The sequence below is a fragment of the Oncorhynchus mykiss genome, chromosome 13 (assembly GCF_057628025.1).
Source record: "Oncorhynchus mykiss isolate SJ-2025 chromosome 13, ASM5762802v1, whole genome shotgun sequence".
NCBI classification, from domain to species: domain Eukaryota; kingdom Metazoa; phylum Chordata; class Actinopteri; order Salmoniformes; family Salmonidae; genus Oncorhynchus; species Oncorhynchus mykiss.
Window position 1 is genome coordinate 18,228,121 of NC_143034.1, and position 11,880 is coordinate 18,240,000.

General features: G+C 43.1%; 1 protein-coding gene across 1 annotated transcript in view; it reads left to right on the forward strand.

Annotated features, from left to right (window-relative positions):
* LOC110495059 (voltage-dependent T-type calcium channel subunit alpha-1I) overlaps window positions 1-11,880 on the forward strand; it is a 183,201-nt gene that overhangs the window by 123,415 nt on the left and 47,906 nt on the right. Inside the window, 3 exon segments of the mRNA XM_090195546.1 lie at window positions 4,542-4,667; window positions 5,711-5,800; window positions 8,385-8,577. Of these exon segments, the coding sequence (XP_090051672.1) occupies window positions 4,542-4,667; window positions 5,711-5,800; window positions 8,385-8,577 (409 nt within the window).

Consider the following 11,880-nt stretch of genomic DNA (forward strand, 5'->3'; position numbering starts at 1 on the left):
TATACTTCATAACAGCAGTTAGTTATTGTATAAGTCCAGTATATTATACTTCATAACAGTAGTTAGTTATTGTATAAGTCCAGTATATTATACTTCATAACAGCAGTTAGTTATTGTATAAGTCCAGTGTATTATACTTCATAACAGTAGTTAGTTATTGTATAAGTCCAGTATATTATACTTCATAACAGTAGTTAGTTATTGTATAAGTCCAGTGTATTATACTTCATAACAGTAGTTAGTTATTGTATAAGTCCAGTTTTATTGTAACTCATAACAGTAGTTAGTTATTGTATAAGTCCAGTATATTATACTTCATAACAGCAGTTAGTTATTGTATAAGTCCAGTTTATTATACTTCATAACAGTAGTTAGTTATTGTATAAGTCCAGTTTATTATACTTCATAACAGCAGTTAGTTATTGTATAAGTCCAGTTTTATTGTAACTCATAACAGTAGTTAGTTATTGTATAAGTCCAGTTTTATTGTAACTCATAACAGTAGTTAGTTATTGTATAAGTCCAGTATATTATACTTCATAACAGTAGTTAGTTATTGTATAAGTCCAGTTTTATTGTAACTCATAACAGTAGTTAGTTATTGTATAAGTCCAGTATATTATACTTCATAACAGTAGTTAGTTATTGTATAAGTCCAGTTTTATTGTAACTCATAACAGTAGTTAGTTATTGTATAAGTCCAGTTTTATTGTAACTCATAACAGTAGTTAGTTATTGTATAAGTCCAGTATATTATACTTCATAACAGCAGTTAGTTATTGTATAAGTCCAGTATATTATACTTCATAACAGTAGTTAGTTATTGTATAAGTCCAGTTTATTATACTTCATAACAGCAGTTAGTTATTGTATAAGTCCAGTTTTATTGTAACTCATAACAGTAGTTAGTTATTGTATAAGTCCAGTTTTATTGTAACTCATAACAGTAGTTAGTTATTGTATAAGTCCAGTTTATTATACTTCATAACAGTAGTTAGTTATTGTATAAGTCCAGTTTATTATACTTCATAACAGCAGTTAGTTATTGTATAAGTCCAGTTTTATTGTAACTCATAACAGTAGTTAGTTATTGTATAAGTCCAGTATATTATACTTCATAACAGTAGTTAGTTATTGTATAAGTCCAGTTTTATTGTAACTCATAACAGTAGTTAGTTATTGTATAAGTCCAGTTTATTATACTTCATAACAGTAGTTAGTTATTGTATAAGTCCAGTTTTATTGTAACTCATAACAGTAGTTAGTTATTGTATAAGTCCAGTTTTATTGTAACTCATAACAGTAGTTAGTTATTGTATAAGTCCAGTATATTATACTTCATAACAGTAGTTAGTTATTGTATAAGTCCAGTTTATTATACTTCATAACAGCAGTTAGTTATTGTATAAGTCCAGTATATTATACTTCATAACAGTAGTTAGTTATTGTATAAGTCCAGTATATTATACTTCATAACAGCAGTTAGTTATTGTATAAGTCCAGTATATTATACTTCATAACAGCAGTTAGTTATTGTATAAGTCCAGTTTATTATACTTCATAACAGTAGTTAGTTATTGTATAAGTCCAGTATATTATACTTCATAACAGTAGTTAGTTATTGTATAAGTCCAGTTTTATTGTAACTCATAACAGCAGTTAGTTATTGTATAAGTCCAGTTTTATTGTAACTCATAACAGTAGTTAGTTATTGTATAAGTCCAGTATATTATACTTCATAACAGTAGTTAGTTATTGTATAAGTCCAGTTTTATTGTAACTCATAACAGTAGTTAGTTATTGTATAAGTCCAGTATATTATACTTCATAACAGCAGTTAGTTATTGTATAAGTCCAGTATATTATACTTCATAACAGTAGTTAGTTATTGTATAAGTCCAGTGTATTATACTTCATAACAGTAGTTAGTTATTGTATAAGTCCAGTATATTATACTTCATAACAGTAGTTAGTTATTGTATAAGTCCAGTATATTATACTTCATAACAGTAGTTAGTTATTGTATAAGTCCAGTGTATTATACTTCATAACAGTAGTTAGTTATTGTATAAGTCCAGTATATTATACTTCATAACAGTAGTTAGTTATTGTATAAGTCCAGTATATTATACTTTATAACAGTAGTTAGTTATTGTATAAGTCCAGTATATTATACTTCATAACAGTAGTTAGTTATTGTATAAGTCCAGTTTATTATACTTCATAACAGTAGTTAGTTATTGTATAAGTCCAGTATATTATACTTCATAACAGCAGTTAGTTATTGTATAAGTCCAGTTTATTATACTTCATAACAGTAGTTAGTTATTGTATAAGTCCAGTATATTATACTTTATAACAGTAGTTAGTTATTGTATAAGTCCAGTTTATTATACTTCATAACAGTAGTTAGTTATTGTATAAGTCCAGTATATTATACTTCATAACAGTAGTTAGTTATTGTATAAGTCCAGTTTATTATACTTCATAACAGTAGTTAGTTATTGTATAAGTCCAGTATATTATACTTCATAACAGTAGTTAGTTATTGTATAAGTCCAGTTTTATTGTAACTCATAACAGCAGTTAGTTATTGTATAAGTCCAGTATATTATACTTCATAACAGTAGTTAGTTATTGTATAAGTCCAGTTTTATTGTAACTCATAACAGTAGTTAGTTATTGTATAAGTCCAGTATATTATACTTCATAACAGTAGTTAGTTATTGTATAAGTCCAGTTTTATTGTAACTCATAACAGTAGTTAGTTATTGTATAAGTCCAGTATATTATACTTCATAACAGTAGTTAGTTATTGTATAAGTCCAGTTTTATTGTAACTCATAACAGTAGTTAGTTATTGTATAAGTCCAGTTTATTATACTTCATAACAGTAGTTAGTTATTGTGTAAGTCCAGTTTTACTGTAACTCATAACAGTAGTTAGTTATTGTATAAGTCCAGTATATTATACTTCATAACAGTAGTTAGTTATTGTATAAGTCCAGTTTTATTGTAACTCATAACAGCAGTTAGTTATTGTATAAGTCCAGTATATTATACTTCATAACAGTAGTTAGTTATTGTATAAGTCCAGTATATTGTACTTCATAACAGTAGTTAGTTATTGTATAAGTCCAGTTTATTATACTTCATAACAGTAGTTAGTTATTGTATAAGTCCAGTGTATTATACTTCATAACAGTAGTTAGTTATTGTATAAGTCCAGTATATTATACTTCATAACAGTAGTTAGTTATTGTATAAGTCCAGTTTTATTGTAACTCATAACAGTAGTTAGTTATTGTATAAGTCCAGTTTTATTGTAACTCATAACAGTAGTTAGTTATTGTATAAGTCCAGTTTTATTGTAACTCATAACAGTAGTTAGTTATTGTATAAGTCCAGTATATTATACTTCATAACAGTAGTTAGTTATTGTATAAGTCCAGTTTTATTGTAACTCATAACAGTAGTTAGTTATTGTATAAGTCCAGTATATTATACTTCATAACAGTAGTTAGTTATTGTATAAGTCCAGTATATTATACTTCATAACAGTAGTTAGTTATTGTATAAGTCCAGTTTATTATACTTCATAACAGAAATGTGCTGTGTTGTCCATTTCTCCTCACATCTGACTGTGTTTATGATGTTTGTGAAGGTGAAGGAGCATGTGATTTGATTGGACTTTCTGTCTGTTGATTTCTTATTGAACTTATTCTCTTTTATCTTCACTCTTCATTATTCTCTCTTTCTCTTCTTCCCGTTTTTATCCTCTCAGTCCATCTGAGGTGTGTTATTGTGCTGTTTCTCTGATGTGTCTTTTCTCTCTGATAAGACTAGTCTGATTGAACTGTGATAACATGTCACTCAGGAAGAGAATCCATACTGTCTGCCTGTCTGCCTCTGTCTGTCTGTCTGTCTGTCTGTCTGTCTGTCTGTCTGTCTGTCTGTCTGTCTGTCTGTCTGTCTGTCTGTCTGTCTGTCTGTCTGTCTGTCTGTCTGTCTTCCTATGCTTTCTAAAAACAGTGTTATGTACACTGTTCACATACTCCCTAATTATCTCATCACTTAAACATCTCTTCTGTTGTTGACTGATCTCCTCGGATGTGTTGTTGTCGTCAAAATGAATCAACCGAGTTGAAGGAGAAGACTAACTGTTTTTGATGGAACCTTGAAGGACAATAAATATGTTGTGAATGTGAAATCTGAATCTAACTGTAATGTATTGTTCCATGCTGAGTAGATCTCAGAGGAGAAGAGAGAAGTGGAGTAGCCGAACACAAGGGATTGTCTTCTTTCATCCTCAACGGGGCTTTTATGCGCATGTCTTTCACTGTGTGTGTTTTTAACATTGGTTCATGTCTTTCACTGTGTGTGTTCTTAACATTGGTTCATGTCTTGTATTGTTCCCTCAGTTGTTCAAAGGGAAGTTTTACGACCAATGTCTTATGAAGTGTCATGTGGCCTTATAATGCACTTATAACCCATATCACGGGTATACATAAGCAGACTAACTGTCCTGTTGTCCCCTCTCAGCTGTTCAAGGGGAAGTTTTACTACTGCCTGGGTCTAGAGGTGAAGAACATCACCAACAAGTCTGACTGTCTCCAGGCTAACTACAGATGGGTTCACCACAAATACAACTTTGATAACCTGGGACAGGTAGGAGGGGGCAGGGTGGGGTGTGTGAATGGATATAGACAGAGAGAGAGAGAGTTAGACAGGTAGGAGGGGCAGGGAGGTGTGTGTGAATGGATATGGACAGAGAGAGAGAGTTAGACAGGTAGGAGGGGCAGGGAGGTGTGTGTGAATGGATATGGACAGAGAGAGAGTTAGACAGGTAGGAGGGGGCAGGGAGGTGTGTGTGAATGGATATGGACAGAGAGAGAGTTAGACAGGTAGGAGGGGCAGGGAGGTGTGTGTGAATGGATATGGACAGAGAGAGAGTTAGACAGGTAGGAGGGGGCAGGGTGGTGTGTGAATGGATATGGACACAGAGAGAGAGTTAGACAGGTAGGAGGGGGCAGGGAGGTGTGTGTGAATGGATATGGACAGAGAGAGAGAGAGTTAGACAGGTAGGAGGGGGCAGGGTGGTGTGTGTGAATGGATATGGACAGAGAGAGTTAGACAGGTAGGAGGGGCAGGGAGGTGTGTGTGAATGGATATGGACAGAAAGAGAGAGTTAGACAGGTAGGAGGGGCAGGGCGGTGTGTAAAGGTTGGTGTGTGTGAATGGATATGGACAGAGAGAGAGAGTTAGACAGGTAGGAGGGGGAAGGGAGGTGTGTGTGAATGGATATGGACAGAGAGAGAGAGTTAGACAGGTAGGAGGGGGCAGGGCAGTGTGTGTGACTGGATATGGACAGAGAGAGAGAGTTAGACAGGTAGGAGGGGCAGGGCGGTGTGTAAAGGTTGGTGTGTGTGAATGGATATGGACAGAGAGAGAGAGTTAGACAGGTAGGAGGGGGCAGGGTGGGGTGTGTGAATGGATATGGACAGAGAGAGAGAGGTAGACAGGTAGGGGACGGTTTGTGAAGTGTGTATGAATAGTGTTTGTGGAATGTTAAAGAAACATATTTTTAAAAGTGTGTGAGAGACAGAGAGTCCTTATCATGAGACACTGAGTCTCTAGAGGTGTCGGGTTCATAAATCACCGACTAACTGTCTGTCTGGTAAATAAACAGACTGTGTTTCTGTCTCCTCCAGGCTCTGATGTCTCTGTTTGTGCTGGCATCTAAAGACGGCTGGGTCAACATCATGTACCATGGTCTGGATGCTGTGGGCATAGACCAACAGGTACTGTAGAACACACACAGGGCTGTTGCAGTGACCATATTGCCGCCACACCAGCAGTCATGAGTCATGACCGCCAAATTCTACACGGTAATCTCCTCTTATGCACTCTGGACCCAGCTCACTAACTACCATCAGGTCCTAACGCTCTGGTACTCAGGGCTCTGTTGTCCCTCTAACCACCATCAGGTCCTAACGGCCTGGTACTCAGGGCTCTGTTGTCCCTCTAACCACCATCAGGTCCTAACGGCCTGGTACTCAGGGCTCTGTTGTCCTAACGGCCTGGTACTCAGGGCTCTGTTGTCCTAACGGCCTGGTACTCAGGGCTCTGATGTCCCTCTAACCACCATCAGGTCGTTTAACATTACATAACCTACCGCATATTACAAAAACATTTAAGATATCTTTGGTACATAATTGGTATAGTCTAAATTAAACAAATTCAGTTAGCCTGCAATTATAGTGAGTTTGTGTTTGATTTTGAACAGCCTAGTAGCAGGGTATTTTTGATATTTTGATAATTACCTTCAGCTACACATAATATCTTACTAGTATGAGACTTGTATGAGGCTAGTATGAGGCTAGTATGAGGCTTGTATGAGGCTAGTATGAGGCTTGTATGAGGCTAGTATGAGGCTAGTATGAGGCTTGTATGAGGCTAGTATGAGGCTAGTATGAGGCTAGTATGAGGCTTGTATGAGGCTAGTATGAGGCTAGTATGAGGCTAGTATGAGGCTAGTATGAGGCTAGTATGAGGCTAGTATGAGGCTAGTATGAGGCTTGTATGAGGCTAGTATGAGGCTAGTATGAGGCTAGTATGAGGTTAGTATGAGGCTAGTATGAGGCTAGTATGAGGCTTGTATGAGGCTAGTATGAGGCTTGTATGAGGCTAGTATGAGGCTAGTATGAGGCTAGTATGAGGCTAGTATGAGGCTTGTATGAGGCTAGTATGAGGCTAGTATGAGGCTTGTATGAGGCTAGTATGAGGCTCGTATGAGGCTAGTATGAGGCTCGTATGAGGCTAGTATGAGGCTTGTATGAGGCTAGTATGAGGCTTGTATGAGGCTAGTATGAGGCTAGTATGAGGCTAGTATGAGGCTAGTATGAGGCTAGTATGAGTCTTGTATGAGGCTAGTATGAGGCTAGTATGAGGCTAGTATGAGGCTAGTATGAGACTTGTATGAGGCTAGTATGAGGCTAGTATGAGGCTAGTATGAGGCTTGTATGAGGCTAGTATGAGACTAGTATGAGGCTAGTATGAGGCTAGTATGAGGCTAGTATGAGGCTAGTATGAGGCTTGTATGAGGCTTGTATGAGGCTTGTATGAGGCTAGTATGAGGCTAGTATGAGGCTAGTATGAGGCTAGTATGTGTGGAGGCCTGAACAAGCTAAACGTGTTTATGTTAATTAACATTCAATTATTGTGAGACCGAAAGTCTTCTGCTTGACAATAACTGGCTGACAAAATTGCATGACCGCCACAGCCCTACACACACACACACACACACACACACACACACACACACACACACACACACACACACACACACACACACACACACACACACACACACACTACACACACACACACACACACAGTTGGGTCAACGTCATGTACCATGGACTGGACGCTGTGGGCATAGACTGGTATACATTAAAACACGTACGCACACTCCCACACAGAAACGGGCACACATACACACTCGTACACACACTCACTCACTCACTCACTCACTCACTCACTCACTCACTCACTCACTCACTCACTCACTCACTCACTCACAAACACATATTCACACTGTAAAACAATTGATTGGAAAAGTGGCTGCAAACAAGTTTTCCTGCTGAAAATAATGTGTTGGATGAGTCAGCAGATTTCTTTGACTCTCCTGTTGTCCCTTATTGAAAACCAGAACATGTCTTCCTCCTTGCTTCTTCTTTTTCGCTTGCCCTTTGACCTCTCTTTCGTATCCATTTTTGCTTTTCAATCTCTCCCCCTCACCTCTTCTCCTCCCTTTTCCCCCCATGCCCATTTACTCTCTCTCTCTCTCACCTCTCCCACTCCCCTCCTCCCCCTCCTTCCCCTTCTCCCTTTCAGCCTATGGATGCTGATCTTCCTCCTTCCTGAATGAACTAACATCTCTTTCCTCCTCCCCTCTCTCTCTTCCTCTTCCTCTCTCTCTTTCTCCCCTCCCCCTCTCTCCCCATCCTCCTCTCTATCCTCATCCCCCTCTCTCTCCCTCTCTCTCTCTCTCTCTCTCTCTTCCCTTCCTCCCCCTCTCTCTCCCCCTCCCCCCTCTCTCTTTCCTCCCTCTCTCTATGTCCCTCCCTCTCCCCCTCTCCCTCTCGCTCTATCCTCCCCCCTCTCTCTCCCTCTCTCCCCCTCCCCCTTTCTATCTCCCTCTCTCTCTCCCCCTCTGTCTCCCCCTCTCTCTCTATCCTCCTCCCTCCCTCTCTCCCTCCCTCTCTCTCTCCTCCCTCTCTCTCTCCCCCTCTCCCTCTCCCTCCCTCCCTCTCTCTCTCCTCCCTCTCTCTCTCTCTCCCTCCCTCTCTCTCTCCTCTCTCCCTCCCTCCCTCTCTCCTCTAGCCGTCTATTAACAACAATCCGTGGATGCTCCTGTACTTCATTTCCTTCCTCCTCATCGTCAGTTTCTTCGTTCTCAACATGTTCGTGGGCGTGGTGGTGGAGAACTTCCACAAGTGCAGACAGAACCAGGAAGTGGAGGAGGCCAAAAGGAGGGAGGAGAAACGACAGAGACGCATGGAGAAGAAGAGGAGGAGTAAGTGAGGGATGGATGGGGATGGAGAGAGATGGAATGGAGGAACGGAGATGGAGGGAGGGGGGAGGGAAGGAATGGAGGAATGGAGATGAAGGGAGGGGGAGGGAATGAATGGGGGAAGGATGGATGGAGGGGGAGGGATGGGGAAGGAAAGAGAGAGAGGAGGAATGGAGGGTGAAGATAGATAGGGTTACATAGAGGAAAAGTAAAGTCGTGTCAATTTTTATCAAATCACATTTTATTTGTCACGTGCTGAGTATAACAGGTGTGACTTTACTGTGAAATTCTGACTTGAGAGGCCTTTCCCAACAGTGCAGAGTTAGTGTCCAATGAGTGTGAAAGTGTCCAATAAAGTGTCCAATGGATGAGTGTGAAAGTGTCCAATGAATGAGTGTGAAAGTGTCCAATGAATGAGTGTGAAAGTGTCCAATGGATGAGTGTGAAAGTGTCCAATGGATGAGTGTGAAAGTGTCCAATGGATGAGTGTGAAAGTGTCCAATGGATGAGTGTGAAAGTGTCCAATGGATGAGTGTGCATAGAGGCCGTGCAACAACAACAAAAAGGGGTCTATGCATATAGTCTGGGTTGTAGTTTGATGAAGTGTTTGGCAGTCTGATGGCTGGTGTATGTACAGGATACACATGGTATACACCTTCCTACTGAATGCTTACTGCCAGGTTCCTTCTCTATAATGACACAACAATAAGACATAATAACACAACACAGCTATTCTTCAACATATTCTTATAGCCTAAATATTGTTATCTTTTTGTTGATTGATATCCATTGAATTGTGTCAATTTTTTGTTATGAAATATTTGCACAAATATGAAAAGATAGATGGTATAATCATGGAACAATATACATTTAGATCATACAATGGACAAACCTTACCTTACATTGAGATCTTTACATTTGTCAGTTAAGTCCCTGCTCCTTCTGTCCTTTCAAATTCAAATCCAAGTGTTTCAGTTGGGCAAATAAGACCCTCCAAGAACCCCCACCAACTAAAGAGGTTCCTCGATGAACCCCACCTCCTATGGGGTTCTTGGAAGAACCTTTTGGGAGGCATTTTGAGTGCCAAGAACTCTAAGGTTCTTTGACGAACTTCAAGGATCTGAGAAGAACCCTTGTTAAACAACACATTTTTAGAGTGTATAGTTATTGTTAAAAAGGTAGAAACACGTCAAATAGCATGAGATTCATTGAACCAATTCTGAGAAGTAGAAAAATAAGAAGATGAAAGTGTGATTAAAAGTTAGGGAGGATTGGGTCAAACTGAAAGTTGGGGAGGATGGGGTCAATGTCACGTTCTGACCTCTATTTCCGTTGTTTTGTATTTATTTAGTATGGTCAGGGCGTGAGTTGGGTGGGCAGTCTATGTTTGTTTTTCTATGTTTTGGGGCATTTCTATGTTTTCGGCCTAGTATGGTTCTCAATCAGAGGCAGGTGTCATTAGTTGTCTCTGATTGAGAATCATACTTAGGTAGCCTGGGTTTCACTGTGTGTTTGTGGGTGATTGTTCCTGTCACTGTGTTTGTTGTCACAGGATAGGACTGGTTTGCATTTTCACATTTCTTGTTTTTGTTAGTTTGTTCATGTGAAGTCATTTATTAAAAACATGAATCAAAACAACCACGCTGCGCTTTGGTCCGCCTCTCGTACAGACGAACGTCATTACAGAATCACCCACCCCAACAGGACCAAGCGGCGTGGTAACGGGCAACGGCAAGAGGAGCAGCAGGAGAAGCAACAGAGGCAGCAGCAACAGGAGCAGCAGCAGCAGCAGTGGGAGAGGCTGCACTATTTGGAGAAATGGACATGGGAGGAAGATTTGGATGGTAAAGGACCCTGGGCTCAGCCAGGAGAATATCGCCGCCCCAAGGAAGAACGGGAGGCGGCGAAAGCGGAGAGGCGCCGGTATGAGGAGGCAGCGCGGCGTCGTGGATGGAAGCCTGAGAGTCAGCCCCAAAAATTTCTTGGGGGGGGGCTAACAGGGAGTATGGCTACGCCAGGTAGGAGACCTGAGCCAACTTCCTGTGGTTACCGGGGGGCTAGAGAGACCGGGCAGGCACCGTGTTATGCTGTGGAGCGCACGGTGTCCCCAGTGCGGGTGCACAGCCCGGTGCGGTACATTCCAGCTCCGCGTATCGGCCGGGCTAGAGTGGGCATCGAGCCAAGTGCCATGAAGCCGGCTCTACGCATCTGGTCTCCAGTGCGTCTCCTTGGGCCGGCTTACATGGCACCAGCCTTGCGCACGGTGTCCCCGGTTCGCCTGCATAGCCCAGTGCGGGCTATTCCACCTCGCCGCACTGGCAGGGCGACCGGGACCATTCAACCGGGTAAGGTTGGGCAGGCTCGGTGCTCAAGAGCTCCAGTGCGCCTGCACGGCCCGGTCTATCCGTCACCCCCTCCACGCACCAGCCCTCCGGTGGCAGCCCCCCGTACCAGGCTGTCTCTCCGGCCCATCCTTACAGGGGCTCCCTCCTCTCCAGCGCTGCCGGAGTCTCCCGCCTCTCCGGCGCTACCAGAGCCTTCCTCCTGTCCAGCGATGCCGGAGTCTCTCGCCTGTTCGGCGCTACGAGAGCTACTCAGTCCGGCGCTTCCAGAGCCTTCCTCCTCTCCAGCGCCGCCAGTGCCGCCCGTCTGCCCAGCGCCGCCAGTGCCGCCCGTCTGCCCAGTGCCGCCCGTCTGCCCAGCGCCGCCAGTGCCGCCCGTCTGCCCAGCGCCGCCCATCTGCCCAGCGCCGCCAGTGCCGCCCGTCTGCCCAGCGCCGCCAGTGCCGCCTGTCTGCCAGGAGCCGCCAGTGCCGCCCGTCTGCCAGGAGCCGCCAGTGCCGCCCATCTGCCAGGAGCCGCCAGTGCCGCCCGTCTGCCAGGGGCCACCAGTGCCGCCCGTCTGCCAGGGGCCGCCAGTGCCGCCCGTCTGCCAGGGGCCGCCAGTGCCGCCCGTCTGCCAGGGGCCGCCAGTGCCGCCCGTCTGCCAGGGGCCGCCAGTGCCGCCCGTCAGCCAGGTGCCACCAGTGCCGCCCGTCAGCCAGGTGCCACCAGTGCCGCCAGTCAGCCAGGGGCCGCCAGTGCCGCCAGTCAGCCAGGGGCCGCCAGTGCCGCCAGTCAGCCAGGGGCCGCCAGTCAGCCAGGGGCCGCCAGGGCCGCCAGTCAGCCAGGGGCCGCCAGTAAGCCAGGGGCCGCCAGTGCCGCCAGTCAGCCAGGGGCCGCCAGTGCCGCCAGTCAGCCAGGGGCCGCCCGAGCAGCTGCCCCTCTGTCCCGAGCTGCTATCGCCCCTCTGTCCCGAGCTGCTGCC